This window comes from Canis aureus, chromosome 29 (genome assembly GCF_053574225.1).
Source record: "Canis aureus isolate CA01 chromosome 29, VMU_Caureus_v.1.0, whole genome shotgun sequence".
In the NCBI taxonomy this organism is placed as follows: Eukaryota; Metazoa; Chordata; class Mammalia; order Carnivora; family Canidae; genus Canis; species Canis aureus.
The window spans coordinates 24247084-24267052 of record NC_135639.1 but is presented as its reverse complement, the minus strand read 5'-3'; the positions used below and the strand labels follow the sequence as shown (position 1 = coordinate 24267052).

At 43.9% G+C, this 19969-nt stretch overlaps 1 protein-coding gene across 2 annotated transcripts in view; it reads left to right on the top strand.

The window, feature by feature from the left end:
• The window catches only part of SORCS3 (sortilin related VPS10 domain containing receptor 3), a 586644-nt gene that overhangs the window by 161978 nt on the left and 404697 nt on the right, over positions 1–19969 (top strand). For both annotated transcript variants that reach the window (XM_077877720.1, XM_077877721.1), the window contains exon 2: positions 9659–9726. In XM_077877720.1, coding sequence (XP_077733846.1) covers positions 9659–9726 — 68 coding nt within the window. The remainder of the gene's footprint in view (positions 1–9658; positions 9727–19969) is intronic.

Genomic DNA, 19969 nt, shown 5'->3' with positions numbered 1-19969 from the left:
CATATATTTGGTCAAATGTACATCATGGAAAATAATGTCACAACTTCACAGCATTTGCTCCCAGGTAGGGTTGTCATTGAATCTTTGAAAGTCCATTCAACCATTGTATCAGGGCAGCTGCTTCTGGGTGATGAAGTTTGTGGTAAGACCAGTGAATTCTGTGGATGTGCCCATTACTGCACTTCATTTGCTGTGAAATGAGTTCCTTTGTTGGAAGTAATGTTGTGTGGGATACCATGACAGTGAATAAGGAATTCTGAAATGGAAAGATTTGGACCTTAGCATAAGCAATGTGAGTAGGGAAAGCAATTGCAGACAAGAAATTGTTCCCTATATGTGATGAGAGGGGTGCAGTGTAATCAACCACCAGGTGCCACAGTGAGGCTCAGCCTTGGTTTCTGAAGATGACAGGTGGGCAACATAGCAATGGTCATATCGATGTCACCTTGGTGAGAGGAAGTCCATGTCACACCAGGCCAAGGCCCCAACTCTGCCACAGCAGTGGCCACAGAGGAGCCCACAGAGCAAACACTGGGAGATCTGGGGAAAGGGGCTTACTGGTCTCAATTGAAGGCCATCTTGTTTGATTACTGAGGGTCCCTCCTGTAGTAAATACCATTTGGTGAGCATTCATGCAAGACCCAGATACCCACTGTGCCTATTTTGAGAGGTCTGTACACATGCTGGTTTCCCCTTTCTCACTCCCCTGACCTCTGGGTGCTGGAACACCCCAACTTTCAATCCTCATATCTTTACTCCGTTCACACTCCCTCTCCTGGCGATCTAATCTAGTCTTGTGCCTTTAAATACCATCTAATTACAGACAATTCCCAAATGGATATTTCTGTCCTAGATTCTCTTCCCTCAACTCCAGACTCATTTATTCAGCTGACTATTGGACTTCTCCATTTGAATTCTCTTAGGCATCTCAAACTTCATATTCAAAGCTAAACTTCTCATCTTTCGTCCAAACCTCCTGCTATAGTCTTCATCTCATAAAATGGCAACTCTGTGCTTCCAGTTGCTTATTCTTGAACTCTGAGGGTCATCCTCTTGTCTTTCATTCATACCCCATATCCAATTTGTCAGCTCTCCTGCCTGACACTACCTTCAAAATATATAAACATCATGTCCCTTACCCTGTGCACTGCTGTTGCTCTGTTCTAACACACGCTGTATTTCACCTGGGTGATTACAACAGGGTCCTAATTCACCTGTGTCCCCTTCTTGCCTTTCTCCACAGAGCAACCAGAGTGATCCTGTTAAAAATAAAGTCCTCTATTAAAATCCTTCAGCAGCTCCACATCTCACTCAGTAAGAACTGGATCCTTAAGTTGGTTCACAAGTTCCAGCAAGATTTAAGTCTCCGGATAGCTCCCTGACCTCATCTCCTGCTACTCTCCTCTCCAGCCTCATTGGTCTCCTTGCTTTTTCTTGAATATGCTGGGAACAGCTCTGTCTCTGGGTCTTTGCATTTGCTGCTCCTCTGCCTGTAATGTTGATTACCCTGATAGCCACATGACTTAACCTCTTGGCTCATTCAAGGTTTTGCAGGAGTGCAGGTTTTTCCTAGAGGATGTTCCTGGGCTCCTTCATCTTCTTTTCTTTGATTCTCCTTGCTTCCCCCTCCCACTGCACCCTCATAGCACTCACCATCGTCTGACTATGTCATACTGACTTATTTATCTCCCCTGCCAGAATGTCAACTTTATGAGTGCAAAGAAACTGGCTTATTTTTTCAGTGCTGAATCCATACTACCTGGCAAACAGGAAGCCACAGTTAGTGAAATGACTTTATAAAAAGCAGGGAAGGGAATAACAGCTTTGTGAAATTCTGTGCCTTATGTATGATAAAGTTTCTATATTTTGTACTATTTCCTTGTCCTCTTAACTAGATCATAAACTCATTGCAGATAGGAAGCACTCTATGTCACTCTGGATTTGGCACACATCTAGCCCAGTTCAGGCTGTCCAGTTGGTGCCAGACATCCTTGTACTGGAGATCTTGGACTGCCAATATTCAATTTCTGTTCCCTGGTTGGGGGTGGGGGTATTGCTCCTCAAGGTGGGAGGAGGACCCTGGGATGTTGCTAGAGCTGAAAAGTACACTCTTAATAGTTAGTCCCAGCGGGGTACATTTTAGCATCCTTGTTACATTACCATCGTCAACTATTTCTGGTAAAGAGTGTCCTTATTCCAGTTGGCTGGAAACAAAGAACTCTCCGGCTATCAGGTAGGGGCAGGAATGAAGTGGTAGGTTGTGAGGGGGATGTGCAGAGAGCACCGTGGATTTAAAGGCACCAAAATTTCAGGAAGGTTTAATGAACTAAAGTAATTTTCCTTCAGAGTAAAATTTTACAGGCATTAAAGGTCCTCCCTTCACTGAATGTGCTCACGGGCGAGAGCGTCCTAGTGATTTATGAATTTGCAGATTATGCATTATCCTTTCAGAGGACAGGAATCCCCCCAGGCTGCCTGTCTTCTTTCTGAAGCTGGGTTGGGGGAGGGCAGGCGAATGCACGGGCTCTGCTCTGTGGCCTCCTGTATTTGCAGTTGGGGTCTAGAATGGATGAGTCTTTTTTTTTTTTTTAAGATTTTATTTATTTATTCATGAGAGACACACAGAGAGAGGCAGAGACATGGGCAGAGGGAGAAGCAGGTTCCCTTCAGGGAGCCTGATGTGGGACTCAATCCCAGGACCCCGGGATCATGCCCCGAGCCAAAGGCAGAGGCTCAACCACTGAGCCACCAATTCCCCTGGATGAGTCATTTTTAGAGTCTAGCAACTCTAGAATCTGAGCTTCCCTTTTCCTCCCCCAAATAAAAATCACTTGGATCTCCTATCCCCTAAAGAATAATTATCATACTAACAACTCATATTGCCATGGTACAGCTTATAAAGCAGGTCAGGTGTCCTTACTTGATTTGAATCAACAACCCTGGGAGGTTGGCAGGGGTGTGTATCATTGTCCCCATTTAAGGAAATTGGAGCAGATTTCAAAAACGTAAATAAGTTGCTCAGTCTCGTATGGTAGCATATGTTGAGACTGGGTTTTGATGCAGCCCTCAGGTTGCAAGTGCTCTGTGATTTCCAAGCTGCCATCTAGGCCCCATCCAGGAGGCTGACAGCTGGACTCAGTGGGTAAGTGAATCTAGACACAGGGATTTGTTAGGGTTCTGAGGTGGAATAGGGATCGAGACTTCTTTGCAGTTCTGGGTGTGGGTACCTCCTTGCTCATAGGCAGTGGGTGGGAAGAGTATAGAAATTCTGCCAGACTTGGACTTCTGAGTTGAAATAGATCATTCTGGAAGCAGCAGGTTGAGGATGACTCTACCTTTCTTGAGGACAGCAACCATTTTTCTTTTGATCACCTTATCACCAAGAATCTTATGCTGTGCTTGGCATAAGTCAGGCATAGGTGAATGGAAGAAAAAGGGGGAATGTGAAATAAAGACATTAGTTACCACTCTGTGTGTGTCTAAAGAGCAGGAAGTTAGCCGAGGGCTGACCTGAGCATCTGGGGGCAGCAGAAGACACTAGATGCCTAGGGACAAGAAAAGTGGAGGTCGATTTCAACAAAGACAGCACCAGCTGATTTTGTAAAAGGCTAGCCATGTCCTTTATTGTCACCTTATTATATAAGTTGCTTATTATAACATAGTCCCTTAATATATATATATAATGTATTATGTAATGTATATATATATAGTAAGTCTCCTATTATAATTAGCCCCTCTATTATTTGTTAGATGTATATATTTTTAATATTTTATTTATTTATTCATGAGAGATACAGAGAGAGAGAGGCAGAGACATAGGCAGAGGGAGAAGCAGGCTCCATGCAGGGAGCCTGATCTGGGATTCGAACCTGGGACTCTAGGATCACGTCCTGAGCCAAAGGCAGATGCTTAACCGCTGAGCCACCCAGGTGTCCCTATTTATTAGATATAATACACAAACACACACACACACACACACACACACACAGAGTAAGTCTCTTGGTATAACATAGCCCCCCCCCCCCTTGTTACTGTCCTCTTCATTCTTTTTTTTTTTTAAGATTTAATTTATTTATTTATGAGAGACAGAGAGAGAGACAGAGACACAGGCAGAGGGAGAAGCAGGCTCCATGCAGGGAGCCCGACGTGGTACTCGATCCTGGGTCTCCAGGATCACACCCCGGGCCTAAGGCAGTGCTAAACTGCTGAGCCACTCAGGCTGCCCCTGTCCTCTTCATTCTTATAAAACTTTTTATCAACCCATAGTTGACCACAGTTTGGGCTTCCTCTGTCCTTCCAGCATGATCCCATTGTCTTTTGTGTCTTCTTTCCCAACTTGGCATGATCTGTGTCTCCATGTGGCTCATGTACACATGACATTGCATGCAACACATGAGTGCTCTGGCTCCTAGTGGCCCATGCTGTTCTATCTCCACACTGCCTCTTGTAACTGGAATGGCAGCCTCCCCCACCCTCCTTTTTCCCTATCTATCTCTGTCCAATTAAAAACTGAAAGAAAGAAAGTGAACATCGTCCAATTTAGTATATCCAAATTCTTACCATACTTTGAGTTCCAGCTCATGTAATCTTTCCTTCATGGAGACTTTTCTGATCACATTCAATGGACTTAATTGCTTCTTCTTTTCAACTCTTATAGCACATTATCTGTACCCCTCAAATACATTTATCATCTCATCTCTGCTTTTATTGTCCTGCATCCATAATTCATTCAGTGGACCCTGTGTAGTGCCTGCCAAGTGTCAGGTGATGTGCTGTGCATTGAGGATGCAGAGTTGAATGAGACCTGATTTCTAACCTCAGAGAGGCCACAATCTAGCAGATTAGTCAGACTTACGGAAAAGTCACATTGATCCTATGTGCTGGAAGCTATGAGAGATGAATAACCAGAGCGTAATTCTAGAGAAGATGTCAGATGCCAATTTAAGGTTGTGTGTGTGTGTATGTGTGTGTGTACTCTATGTATGTATATATGCATGTATGTATCTAGACCTTTCTAACTATATTTGTATATACACACACACGTCTAGGGACTTCTACCACAGTCTATAATATAAGCTCTAGGTATATAGCTTATATTATGCTATTTACTCATGAATTATTCCAATTTATTTTCATTTTTCTTGCTGTCTGAAAGCCCCCAGGATTGTAGCCACTCCTGTGAAAAACGAGCTTATTTGACAAACCTGAGTCTCCCAGCAGTTTGTCTAACTCTTTTCTCATTCCCTATCTCTGTTTCCTATTTCCTTCTCCAAGAACCAAGAAAACAAAAGTTACCGTCACCCTTGGGCCTTGAGCTCTGGATCTCTCCCTGAGTTGCAGTTTAGCAGATGTCTTTCCAATTCACCTAAGAGGAACCTAGAAAATATTTGTGAAATTCATGAGCAAATGCTAAACTCCTTGAAGGCAAGGATGTACTTTTCTCCTCTCTGTATGACTGCTCATTGCGTCATAACCAGTTTACATAAACATTTGCAGAATGGAGGAGCATTGCATTAGAGCAGGGCAAGCATGGTGTGTCGAATAGCCATGAGTGGGAATGCCGGCGGTCTCCTGCTAGTTGTGTGCATGGCAGAGGGGGCAACTTGCTTAGCTCTTGGGATTCTGTTTTCTCAACTATAAATGGGGATATTCTATTACCCTTGCTTAGTTTCAAAAGTTTGTTGTGAGGATTAAGAAGCACCCAGTATAGTGTTTACTACGTGGTAGGGGTTCAATTAATGTTTTCTCACTGCTTTTCCTTTGTTGATTTTGACGCCAACCCTCCTGTGGGGGCATCTGCTGAAAAGGAGTCAAGTCAGGCTTTGCTCTGGAACCTGGGCTAGTCCTGCTACCCTGCCTGTGTGCCACATCTCATCCACTGGTGATTCCCGAGGCACACTGGCACCTTCTCTTCTCTTTCTCATCTGGGTACTTGCTCAGCAGTCTGGGGTTTAGTGAGTTTACTACATCTACTTTCAGTTTTCTTCCCCACTAATTCCCTCCTTCCTGGAGGCCTTTGGAAGGCCCTGAGTGGTGAGAGAAGCCAGGAATGGGCAGGCTTTGTTTCACTCTTGGTTTTGTTTGCTTGGCACAGAATATCTTAAGGCTAAAGGTTACATTATCATCTCTTCATAGCTTTATTATTGTCCTTCTGTGCTGGCTCCTGGGGGAAAGGAAGTTTCCAGCCCCTAATTCTTAGTGTTTAGACCTTTCCTATAGGGAATGTAGGGGTGATTTTGCTGAGACATCTTCCTCATACATCTCTTACTGTGTGCTTTCTTTGTAAGGTTCAACTCCATATAAAGGAAGGGGTGGGGGATCCCTGGGTGGCGCAGTGGTTTGGCATGTGCCTTTGGCCCAGGGCGTGATCCTGGAGACCCAGGATCGAGTCCCACATCGGGCTCCTGGTGCATGGAGCCTGCTTCTCCCTCTGCCTGTGTCTCTGCCTCTTTCTCTCTCTCTCTCTGTGACTATCATAAATAAATTAAAAAAAAATAAAAAAAAAGGAAGGGGTGTTTTTTCCTAAATGAGGATCTCAGCATGGTGGAGGAGTGGGATCACCATGGCGGAGTTGGGAGAAAAATCACAGTGGGATGGAGTCTTTCTCAAGTGTGGTTCTCCAGTTACCGCAGGGAGATTACGGGACCCTACCCAGAACTCACCAAGTCAAAGCTGCTGGAAGTTGTGCCAGAGCATCTGCATTTACAAGGCTTTTCAGTGACTGTTAAGCCCCAGCTCTACTCATAGAGTGGAAGAGCAGTGCTCCGGGCTCTTGGTCAAGGTCACATGTTATTGAGACTTTAACTTGAGTCCCTTCCTTTCTCTGAGTATCAGGTCCCTTATCTGTAAACGAGGGAAATAGACTATATTAATATCATCCCCATCTGAAGACTATGACTTACCACTAAAACACCATTATCCTTCATTGACCCCAAAATGATTATTTTTAGGAATCTTTGACATGTTGAGCTTACCTGCTAGGGAGACAGAAATACAAAACACAGCCCCTACCTCAATCTAGTTGAGAAGGCAAATCCTGTGACATCCAGAAGGTATCAGGATAGTGTTTGACTAAGTGCCAAGTTGTGTAATTCCATTTTAAGTGCAATAGGACTTCAGAAGAGAGAGGACTTTGATGGCTGGGTAGGTCCTGGGAGAGTGCCTGGAGAAGGTGGGCTTCAAGTTATTTCTTTAAAAATAGGCAGGCACATTGTGCAGGTGGTAATAAAAGGCTGAAGAATAGGTGACATTATACAGTATGAAAGAGTGCAATCAGAGATGGGAGATCAGGTTTGGTTTATTTGCAGCATCCTGAGAAACTTGGATTGTTAAAGCAGAAACAGCATCTTGAGAACTGTGGAGAAGTGGTTGGAGGAGCATGTGTCTAAGTGTGTGCATGTGCATGTGTTATGTGTAGTGCCTGGTATACCAGGCTAAGGAGTCTGGAGTCCTTAGGCAGGGGGAACCAGCAAAGATTTCTAACCAAGAAGTGCATGCTCAAGAGGCAGAATTGGAAAGTATCTACCATGAAGGCAGAAATAATAGTCATAGAGGTATGGAAGGATTTGTCTGTCTGAATTCCCCAAGAAGCAGACACCAACATGAGACTAGGTATACAAGAAACATATGAAGGACAGAGAACATGGAGGGAGGAAAGAAGAGGATCTAAACTCTGTGTAAGGAGACTGTAGAATGAAAATAGTTCTTTCCAGGACTTTCCAGACCCAGTTTGTTTGTTAGAAACTCTCTTGGTTACCCCCTACACCTCTTTCTTCTATGTGGACTTTGTACTTTTTGGAGACTATTTGATGTCCCTGAAGGCTTGATATTGGGAGAAATGAAATGGCCTGATTTGCTCCTGCAGAGCTCTTCTGGATGGGTGTCCTGACCTATTTCTAGAAGAGCACAGTTTTTAGTTTGTCCAGAGTTTGAGTTGGCCAACATATAGCCAACCCAGGTTTTTACATAGTGACTGTGAGAATGCCTTTGTATATGAAAGAAGGTAAAATGAAGGGGATACGAGTTCTGCTGTGTGTGTGTACGTGTGTGTATTAATCCAGCAAACAAGAATTATTGTTGCGTTCCTAGGCATTTGGTTGGGGAGAGTGGGGAGAAGTCCTTTGCTTTCATGAGTCCCTGAATTGTACAAATGAGGAAATTCTCTGTGGATGGGAGATGCAAGGACCACTGAGTAACTAGGGGAAGCATTCTCTGCACGGATACACGCTCCTTGCTGTTGTGTAATGTCAAAAGGACAGGTAACTCTCCATCAAAGAATGCACTCTTAGAAGAGCCCTCCAGTCATGGCCCTGCAGAGAAGTTGAACATCCCAAACCAACTTTGCCATCGACTCTCTCTGATCTATAACGGGTCACATCCTTGCCTCTAATTTTTTCTTAGCTTACATAAAAGGAATGGAAATGGTGCTGACTGACCCCATGGGGCGCTGGTTGAGAATAAATCCCAAAGTGAGTGTTCTGTTGTCAGTTAAACGCCATAAAAATGTTCAATATAATGGCTGATTATTTTTCTTTAATCTTAAATAGATACCTAGAATGGGAAAGTCCCATCTTGGTAGCAGAAATTCATTATCTTGGAAAGAGTTTAATGGCTGCTGTGTAAATGAACTGGAGGAAGTTAAATTGTGGAATGGGAAGGAGCCGAGAAAAGTGAAATGAGTTGTGCATTAAATTTAGATAAACACAATTATGTGTAACTGGATTATCACGTGTGCAGGCAGGCGCTGTATATTAGGCACCTGCGTTTTGATTAAAATCGATTCAGGTGCATACGCTTGACATCCTTGTAGATTTGGAATTGTGCCTAAGCCACTGCCCACACACATGAGGGGCAGGCAGGGAGACATCTGGTATCCAGGTCCCCAGCTGGAGAAGTTTAAAGGCATAGGACCAGACTGACCAGCCCAAGACCATTTCGGGAAACTGCTAACCCTATTACAGAAAGTCCAGCTCTCTTTCCTGTATAGCTTCTTCCAGGTTTCTTAATTTTACCTGAGTCAGGAAAGTGGTCCTGGAGTCCAGTGGAGTCCAAAGACCTGTTTACTCCATGACGAGGACAGATGCCAAATGGTAGATGGCAGATGGTGTTAGAGGATGTTGGGGACTGGGCCTGCCTGCCATTCCAGTATATGGGGCTGCTGAGACCTTAGTGATAGAAACACAAAATCTCTTTGAACCTCTCTGTAAATGGATAGAATTAGACCCAGTTCCTTCTTACCCATTTAGGTCTAAGGCTGTAAAGTCAGAGTCATCCTTAGATCAAAAGCAAGCGCATCCTCTGATCCCTGGGTGGCTGTACGAGTGATCAGAGCCAGCTGGCCGGTATGTCGCCTTGAAGAGGGACAGATGTAGAGAAACAACTGTCGATACCCAGTTAATTCCTGTTGGCATGTTTTATTTCAAATGCAAAGCATCATCGGGATTAAAATAAATGCTACCAGTTACGGGGATGCATTAAATTAATAATTGTTTTTTTTTCTTGCTTGATCCTATAATACCCCTCCACTCAACAGATAAATACTAAGCCCTCCTCTGGGTGATTTGACATGCACTGTATATTGTTACCCAAACTAAAGTAAGCTTCCTTTTTTCTCCCCTTTTGTTCCTCTCTTCTGCCCTCCTCCCCATCCCCATGGCAGGTTATACTTATCCTGACGAAGCTGTATGACTTCAATCTGGGGAGCGTGACGGAGAGCTCGCTGTGGAGGTAAGTGGATTAGAGGTTCTTGACAAGCTACTCTGGCCCGGCTCACGCGAAGAATGCCAGCCTCGCGGTTGGGAAGCACGTTCTGGAAGAGACAGAACACAGTCCTCCTCGTGGAAGGCCTCTTTAATGCCTGGGGTGGAATGGATGGCCCCACATGTGAATTCCCCTAGCACTCGGCTTCCTTGTTTGCGGCCTGCGACACCTTCTGCTTGGCACCATTGTTGCTTTTGCGTTCCTGCCGTGTCTCCTTCTGCTTGACAAACAAACGTCTGGTTAGAGAGATCAGCTGAGCCTGCCCAGAGCAAGTAGAGCCTGCTGGGGAGGGGAGGGGGGAGTCTGGCCTTGGGTGTGAGTCTTGGCCCAAGGACCGTTTCTGTTCCTTTGTGTCTATGAGATGCTGTGGTTCTTAGCTGTATTTGAGGGAATAGACACATGTGGGGATCAGGTCCACATAGTGACCTTCGTGGGCTCCTTAATATATATGTATTTTAATAAATTTGATGTATGCATTTAATAAATATTTAATATATATTTAATGTGTTTATATAATAAATGTTTACTATATAATATATATTAACATGAATATTGGAAATACATTTATTTTAATATAGAGAGAAATGTATATTTTACGCCAGCATTGGTATAAAGATAAATGCATTGGTATAGTATATGAAAACATTTTTCGGCCTAAAAGTTCATCGAAATCTTGCCATTTGCAATGACGTGGGTGGAACTAGAGGGTATTATGCTAAGTGAAATAAGTGAGTCAGAGAAAGGCCAATACCATATGATTTCACTCATATGTGGGATTTAGGAAACAAAACAGATGAACGTAGGGGAAGGGAAGGAAAAATAAGATAAAGACAGAGAGACTCTTAAATCTAGGAAAAAAACTGAGGATGGCTGGTGGGGAGGGAGGGGGTAGGGAAATGGGGTAACCGGGTGATGGGCATTAAGGAGGGCACTTGTTCTAATGAACACTGGGCGTTATATGCAACTGACGAATCACTAAATTCTACCCCTGAAGCTAATCATACACTGTATGTTAACTAAATTGAATTTAAATTTAAAAAAAGAAAATGTTTTTGTGGATTCTTCAAAGTACTGTAAGCCCTAAGCCCTGTGTCCATTGTGTCTTCTGGATAAGTCCGCTCTGATGGCATGCTGGTCATAGGGGACAGGGAGAAGGATGTGGGTGGGTTCGGTCAGAGAGAGCTTGAATGAACCATGACCTGAGGAATTTCTCTGGACAGGAAGCACTGGTGCCTTCGCCTTTTTGTACACTGCACAGGCACATATACATGAACACACACACACACACACACACACACACACACACACACGCAGTGCCAGCAGTCTCACAAGGCAACAGCAAATTGCATCTGTCACTGTGAGTCGGCACTTCACACTCTGGGAAGGCTGTGCGTCCCTCCCATTTGCTTCATCATTTGTAAACCCTGGGGAGGACACTGTTCCCAAAGGCCATTCACTTGGTTGCATCATCATCCCCAGAGCCCTGTCCTGAGGGTTTCCTGGGGTCTTGGAACCAGACAGGGCTGGGGTGTGACTATCTGTGTGCCTTGCTCCTTCTTCATTTAACCTGTTTGTTTGCAGAGGACTAGCCAGGGTCTGTTTCCTAGGAAGGGGAAGCTGTCAGAGCATCTATTAAATATTTAGGGTTAATTGCTCATATCGACTCAGACCTGCCTCCATTTGCACAGGATATCTAAAACCTAATTTTGCTGCTCAGTGAAAATTGGCAGAGATATAAGTAACCAGGGTTTGTCTAATAGATGAGACCATGCCTATTTCCACTCACACGGGACTCCCGGGGAATTAGAGCCTTAGAAACCTTCCCCTTATGTCCAGGCACTGTGATACTATGCTGATACCTTAAGCCTGACTGCCATGCTATGTTCTGGGGACAAATAATGGGACAATCCAGAAAATCCTGTCTTTACAATGGGAAAGAGCTCTACCTGGCAGCCCACATTTCAAGAAAGGTTGGCTAGTTCTAGGGATGGGCCAGGCGAAGGCACGGAGCCAAAGCCAGGTGCTTGCTCCTCGAGGCCTTAAGTGATGAAATGTGGGTCCTTGCTCATGAAAGCCAGTATATTCACTGGAGTGTCGCAGAGGCTGTAGACTGCTGAGTGGTCCTGAGGGCCCCCTGATGTCTACGTGCCAGGATTCAGGACCCACCTCACCCACCCAAAGAGCTCTGTAACTTCAGGATCGTTACATAACCTCTCTGTATCAGTTTCCTGGGGCTGCTGTAGCAAGGTACCAAGGACTAGGTGGCTGAAAGCAGCAGAAATGTGTTCTCTCTCAGGTCTGGAAACCAGAAGTTTGAAATCAAGGTGTCTTTAGGGCCACACTCCCTCTGGAGGCCCTAGGGAGAACCCTTGCCTCTTCCAGCCTCAGGGGCTACTGACATTCCCTTTCCACCTCCGTCAGTCAGCTCCCATGGCCCTCTCCTCTATGCTGGTGTCTTCTCTCCTGTCTGTTAGAAGGACACTTGCCATTGGAGTTAGACCCCTAGGATCATCCAGGTTGATCTCATCTTGAGACCCTTAATTACATCTGTAAGATCTTTTTTTTTTTTCTTTTTAAAGATTTTATTTATTTATTTGAGAATGAGAGAGGGAGAGGGAGTGAGTGAGGGAGAGGGAGTGAGTGAGCGAGAGAGATCACACAAGCAAGGGGAGGGGCAGAGAAAGAGCAGAGCAGTCTCCCTGTCAAGCAGGGAAGCCCTATGTGGAGCTCAGTCTCAGGACCCTGAGATCATGACTTGAGCCAAAGGCAGCCGCTTAACTAACTGAGCCACTCAGGCCCCTGGCAAAGATCCTGTTTTGAAATAAGATCCATTATAGGTCCTGGGGATGAGGATGTTGAATGTATTTTTTTCGGGTGGTTACCATTCAACCCATTTGTGTTTCCCCAAATGTAAGTTGGAGATAGTACAGAACCTTCCTTTGCTCCACCACATTGTCCTTGCTGTTTCTGAGACACATCTCCTTCTCCCCGCAACAGCCCTTCCTCTCTGTGGGGTGGGCAGTGCCTCACTTCCTTACCCTCTCTGTTCGCCTAATCAGGGAGGCCTTTCCCTAGGACTTCACATTCCATTACTCAACTTGCATTTTCCTCCTTGGTAACTTACCACCATCTGGCCTGCTAAATATTTTACTTATTAATTGATGTATCGTCTGCCTACACCCTCTAACATCTAAGCATGTGAAGAGAGTTTTTTTGGTTTTGGGTTTTAATTTAATTCAGGGCTGTACTCTCAGCACTTAGAACAGTATCTGGGACACAGGAGATACTTAATACTTGCTCGGTGAATGAATTAATGGGTGGATTGCAAGGACTAAATGAAATAATAAATGGACAAACCCTTAAGACAGTGACTCATATGTAGAAAGTGTTCACTTAGTTATAATGACTAATGACTACTATAACCTTCCGTATTTGTATAGTGTTCATTCCATTATTGGCTTTGCTTATAAGGATCCACTGATGCTAGGATCCATGTGGTGGAAATTATAGGGCACCAAGGGAATGTATTCTGTATTATGGATGAATGAGCAGAGATCTTCTGGGGATTAGGGAGGGGAGAAGAGTGATTTAGATGGTTGTTCCTTGTGTTGATTGGAGGGAATTGAAATATCAGTTTCTAGCAACACAAGGATGTTCTTTTGTAGATAAGATTCTCTGAGCTGGGTTTGTACTGGTGAGTGGGATATGATTTGGCAAATGTGAACTGAAGAAATGTCTCTAGCAGAGGGGGATGGCCAGGTAAGGCTGAGCTGCAGGAGAGAAGGGAGCCAAACAGGAGGCAGAGAGAGCAGCTGGTCTTAGACCAGGGAGGGAGGGTTTGGGGTCTCATCATGTTCACAGAAGGGGCCAAACCAAAGAGGGTAATGCAGAGTGTAGTTTACAGATGATAGATTCATATGGTATGACCTTACCGGGATTTGAAATGCTGGTGAATAATGTAGGCTTTCCCTCTGGGTAGATGTTATATATAAATATATTTTTGTTCTGTGTTTCTAGGGGTCCACAGGTCTGATAAAACCCTGCTGAGCAAACCCTTGGTAGAGCTGGACTGAGAAAAAAGGGCTGCTTCTAAACTCCAGGGCAATTTTCCAGGGTGCTGGGGCCTCACAGAGTTTCTTCTAACCTTTCATTGTCTTCCCTACTCCTCCCCTAAAGATCTGTATTTCCCATCCTCTTTTCTGTCCTGATAATGAGGATGTATTTTGCAGTGAGAGCCTAGAGCACTGTGATCTTCCTTACTAATACAGTGTGCAGAGGAAAGAAACTAAATTAAACACACACCCTTTCAGTTTCATGATTTGGGCCAACATGCTTAACCAAGTTGAAATTGAATTTGGGGATTCTTCTTCAATTTTCTGTACAACAGAGGAGCCTGGAGCAGCAGCTGTCATGACAAGATGACACTCCCTGCCAGGTTACAGTGTGATATAATTATTCACCTCACTGGATTAATAATTCAGAGGCTATCTACTTCTAAATAGACAAAAGACTGTTTAAAAGCATTCAATACGGTGGCAGTATCTTGTGCTCCTGTGACATTCTTTCTAAAACTCCTAAGTGCTGTTATACTGACAGGGGGTCATTTTTTTTTTTCTCTTCCACCACAGGGATGGCCATGTAAGCTGGTTATTAGCACAGCAACTGTCTGTTGGTATCCCTTAGTCAGTGGACATTTTCCGTCCATTAGTCAAGCTCCTAGACTAATGAGGTTGGGGACTGACATTTTTTAAAGGACCCAGGACTTCACTTTCAGGGCATTTCCAGTCCATAATATGTCAAATCTGGAGGCTTCCCATCAGTGAGGAGTAATGCTGGCACCTAGCACTGCTAGATTTTATAGACTGACCCAAGGAGGAGAGATGCATTAAAAGCAGGAGGCTGCTTGTCAATCAGTTTCCTCCTCATCGAAGTAACTAAGAATGGAAGCTCTGGGACTGATGGCCGATGTTCAAGTCCATGCTCCTCCTCTTAGCCACTGAGTGACTGTGGATAAGTTTCTTCACCTCTCTCTCCCTCCGTTTCTTACTGTACAATGAGGACTATCCTGGTTCCCACCTCTTGGCGTGGGTATGATGTTTTGCATGAAATGAAATGTGTAAGTTGCCTGGGAAAGTGCCTGGCACATAGTACCTTCCCATGGAAAACACTGAGGGAGCATTGGTCATCATCGCATAACCTGGCTGTTGAGCTGCTTCTCTATGCTAGCTCCTCTACCTGACATGCTGTGCTCTTAGGAAAGCAATCAGCCTGGGGTGCCCACGTGGCTCAGTCCATTGAGTGTGTGACTGTATTTTGGCTCAGGTCATGATCTCAGGGTCGTGAGATCGAGCCCTGCCTCAGGCTCTGCACGTAGTGCTGAGTCTGCTTGTCCCTCTGCTCTCCCTGCCCCCTGCTTTCTCTCTCTCTCAAATAAATAAAATCTTTAAATAAAAAAAAAAAAGAAAAGAAAATCAACTAAGCTGCTCAGCCATTTCTTCTGGGGCCCCCAGAGCTGATGAACAGTTTCTTGGTTAAGGTGTTTTTGAAGCTTACCACTTCCCATGCACAGCCTCCTGGGCAGCCTCCCTGCCTCTCCTCAAGTGTGGTGCCCCTCCTCTGCTCATGACTGGCATCACTTACACTGTGTGGTGATTTATCTCCAGCCTGTGAGACTCTCCAGAGCCTGGCCCCGGTCCCCTGTGCCTTTCTTGTTTCTGGATCTACAACACCTAGCCCTTAGGCTGCACTAAAGTAGGCCTGGAGATCGAAACCAAAGCACCAGTGGCCCCAGATCAATCACACCATCAGCCTGCCCCAGCCTGTCACTTTCCTTGTATTGAGTCATCTCATTCACCCGCCACTGGGGAATCCCGTGACTTTTCATCTGGTCTGCAAGCTGTTGACTGGACCATTTATTTCCTCCTCTAATTGTTCTGTCAGTGACCTTTCTGGGGGATGCTGTTTTGTTTTTTTTTTTTAAATAGAAAATAGAGACCTTTGGATTTATTAATTTTTTGTTTGCTAAGAAAGCCCTGATAATAATTGCTAAGACTTCCCACAAGTTATTAGTTTACAAACTTTAATGACACTCATGATTTATTTATGTGTTTCCCTCCCTCTACAGCTGCTCACCCCAATTCCTTAGTGGAATTCCTGCTGAATCTGAGTGAATTAATGGAAACAAAACTGTAGATTGGAATGACATTTTTTTTGTTAGGCAGTTAATTAAAAACTTTCCATCCTATTCGCTAGGTTCTTCATATGTGAAGTCCCGAAGGCTGGGCTGATGATACAGGCTGTGAAATCCTCTCTTTAGAACTGGGTCCTCCTTCTATTTGCTTTCGGGAGTAATAAATCTGGTGAAAGCTCCTGAATGGGTCACAGAGCATTCAATTGAACAGATATTAATTGAGCATCAATTATATAAGCAGCCCTGTGCTCATTGCTGGGGATTGCAAGATAATTATGTCATGCTTGTTATCCTCAAGGAATGTTTTGTTTGGTTGAGAGGTAAGATTAATGTACTAGGAAACAACATTAGGCATAGGCAAGAATAATATGTATATTCAAAATACAGCGCACTCTGCAATGAGTGGCCCTGCTATAGAAATACTTACATATTTTATGATTGTCACCCACTTCATTCTATAAAGGATGAAAACATTTCTAGGAAGGACTTAGAGAAGTGATCAATATGGCACCTAATTTTTGTTTTGCTGGTTAAAATAAAATGTCTTATTTCTCTGTTATGGTGTGAAACTCCTAAGAGAAAAGACTATTTCATATATGAGGGCAGCCCGGGTAGCTCAGTGGTTTAGCACCGCCTTCGGCCCAGGGTGGGATCCTGGAGACCCGGGATCGAGTCCTGCGTCAGGGTCCCTGCATGGAGCCTGCTTCTCCCTCTGCTTGTGTCTCTGCCTCTCTCTTTATGTCTCTCATGCATAAATAAATAAAATCTTAAAAAAAATCATATGCGAGTGTTTCCCATGGTTCTCAGAACAGCTGGTAATAGGTGGGATTGAACATGGGTAGTGGTTACAGGAGCGGGTTCAAATTCATATTGCCTAAATGTGCATCCCAGCTCTAATGCTTATTAGCTGCACCACTTTGAGCAATGTTTTAATTTCTCTAAGCCTCATTTACTCACCAATGTAACGGGATGACAGTAAGGGAGCTTTGTGGGAAGTCGGTGAGATGGCACATGGAATGCAGAATGCTTGCAATCTAGTCATTAGTTTATATGGTCTTTTCATTTGTTCATAGGTCCACATCCTCCTAGCACAGCAGCTTCTACCAGACTCTACATGAGTGTGGTGCTGATGTCTTTAGGAGGCCAGGGTGCAGAACACATTTAGAATCATAAGTGCATAATACCTGGACAGGATACACTTCTTTTTTTTTTTAAGATTTTATTTATTTGAGAGAGAGTGCACCCACGAATGCATGCATGCATGAGTTGGGGGAGGGGCAGAAGGAGAAGCAGGGAGTCCTCCCTTCTGGCTGAGCAGGGAGTCAACATGGGGCTCCATCCCAGGATCCTGGGATCATGACCTGAGCTGAGGGCAGACACTTAACTGACTGAGCCGCCCAGGCACCCCTGGACACAATGTGCTTCTATTGAGGGAATACTCTGGAGTCTTTTCCTTTGGATACTCATCTGTGCTTGGCAAAAGGAGAAGGTTAATATAGTTCTTGTTTTTTTTTTTTTACACATCAGATGCTGATAATGATTTTGGGCTACAGGATGGAAAGCACAATTTGTTTTAAGTTCCCATAACATACTGTCGAGTTAACTCATCTGTTGCTGGTTATTTTCTTTCTAATGTAACCATAGGGGAATCTGAACCCGTTGAAGAGTTTTTTTATCTCCTAAGTAATCAACAAAGGTAGGATCGTGTGTATGCCTCAAACTTCGCACATCCTCAGAATTACTTGTGGAAGGTTTTAAGAGTCTGGATTCCTGAGCCCTACCCAAGAGATTCTAAGTTAGTAAGGCTGGGGATTACATGGGATCTATAATTTTCAGAGAGCCTTAGTGGTTTCTTATCGTCAGATAGGACCAGGGACCAGGGAACTCAGAGGAAGCCTGGGCTCTGGGTGCATCTCAGTTACTGGTAAATTGGATAACTCTTGCCATCCTTCTGTTTCCTTATAAATAGAACTGTGAGATACAATGACTTCTCAAGTCTCTTTTAACTCCCAAGTCCATTGATTCTTCCAATCTGGGAAATCAAACAAGAAACACACCACATTGGGATTTATGATGCACAGCAGATAACAGCCCCACTCCTGAGCACAGCCACCTTCCTTCAAAAATCAGGTAGTGTCAACAACACAGACGTAACTTTCTAACGTGCTATTCACTGATGGACAGTGGCCAGTTGGCAGGGATTAGCTAGAGCACCTCTCCAAACTACTTAATTTGAATTCATTAAACAAAGGGAGCGTCATTAAAGCTATGAAAGTTTGTTTCAAAAAACAGAATGAGAAAGGGGTTTGGCTTAAATATTGATCCCTCAAACATCTTCCTTTGTTAGAGAATGGAGAAATGAGAACGCTGGAAAAGGGTCTGGATTACAGATTTATTGTTTTCCTATTTATTACGAGAAGGAGGAGTTCTTTTTATGGCCTACTCTTTTTTTCTTCCACAAGGCAGGACCCAGACATGTATAAATCTTGATTTTTGTCCAGTGGCTGGGAGAATGTAACACGTTTGTATGGATCGCGTCTGTTGATTGTTATTTTATGTTGTTTTCGCTTTCATCCAAATGGAGTGCCATTTTATCGCAATCATAAATAACCTCACCATTTGGAGAAGGGGTGTGAAATCCTGCCCATCCCTTTCCCCAGCCTGAGCTCCCTCTCATTTTCTCAGCAGTAGATTCATTAGCCTTCTAATGAAGTTAATAAGTAAACAGGATCAGACAGTCCCTTCTAAAATAACATTTATAAATGGATGCATTTCCCTACTCTCTAAGGTAAGCCTTAATTTATTTCCCTGCCAGATGTCCACGTGTGTAAAACTATGATAGGTGGGCCCTTGGAATTTGGTTTGAAGCCAAAAAAAAAAAAGGAGGGGAGGGAATTTTCAATTCATACAGAGCCTATGTTTTCCAAGTTTATAAGAGAGTAGATTTTTACATACCCCATTCCTGCATATATATATTGCCTATAAAGATAAGGTAGTCAAGCTTCGTAGTTACTTTCTTATCATTTGGCAGTCAATTGCTTTATTGGACATACACTGTAAATGTCTTTAGGAGGCTTTTGGCAGCTTCCACGCAAAGACCACAGCCCTAGATATTATTTCGGAAGCAATAAACTGGTGAAAAGACCTCTTCTTTTCTCTTGCATGTCTGTGAGGTTTCTTTTCAGGAATTGCTGAACTTACAAAGGAAGCATTTCACATTTTGCCGTTGCTTCCAAATGCTTTGTGCCCAAGTTAAAGCTAACGTCAAGTCTTAAAATGCGATACATAGAATTTATCTTTTAAAGGCTCTCCTTTTCAGTGGTGCTTATCTCTTAAACTGGTATAATATTTGTAGTCATTGCCCACATGCAGGCCTGGTACACCTCATATCTCTGGGAGGAATATGAGGCCTGTGCATCGAATATTCCATTTTATGAATGGATGAACTAAGATACTGAACGGGTTGGTGCTCGGTGATTTCAAACCTGGGACCCAAATCCAGGTCTCTCCAATCTCAGTGGCTCCCTGCTCTTGCTGTTACATTACTAAGCACCTTTTCCTGGTCTTTATAGCTCAGCTACCATTCATATTTCATAAAAAGTCTACAGCCAAGGGACTAGGAATGGGTTTCTTGGATATTTGTCTAAGTGATTTTCAGTTTTGGTGGATCATGAGAACCACCTGGGAAATATAAGCTAAGCCAGATTCCTGGGTCTTATTCCAAACCTATTGAGCCAGTTTCTGGGGTCAAGATCTAGTTGCTTATCGTTTGAAGGTGTTCCCCAATTGATTCTGATATAACTGCCAACCTAAGAGATGTCATGGCCATCTTTGCTTCTGGAAGGTGCGTGACAAATTCTTTTGGGGAATTTTCCCTCCGCATAGCACCTTTCCCTGCTATCTGTTGTCCTTATGGCTGGTTCAGAATGAGAAGCACAGTCATTCATGCAAAAAATCCATGGTTGCACCCTCATCTTTATAAATGACAACTATAAAGGTTAATAATTGGAATGAGCTCTG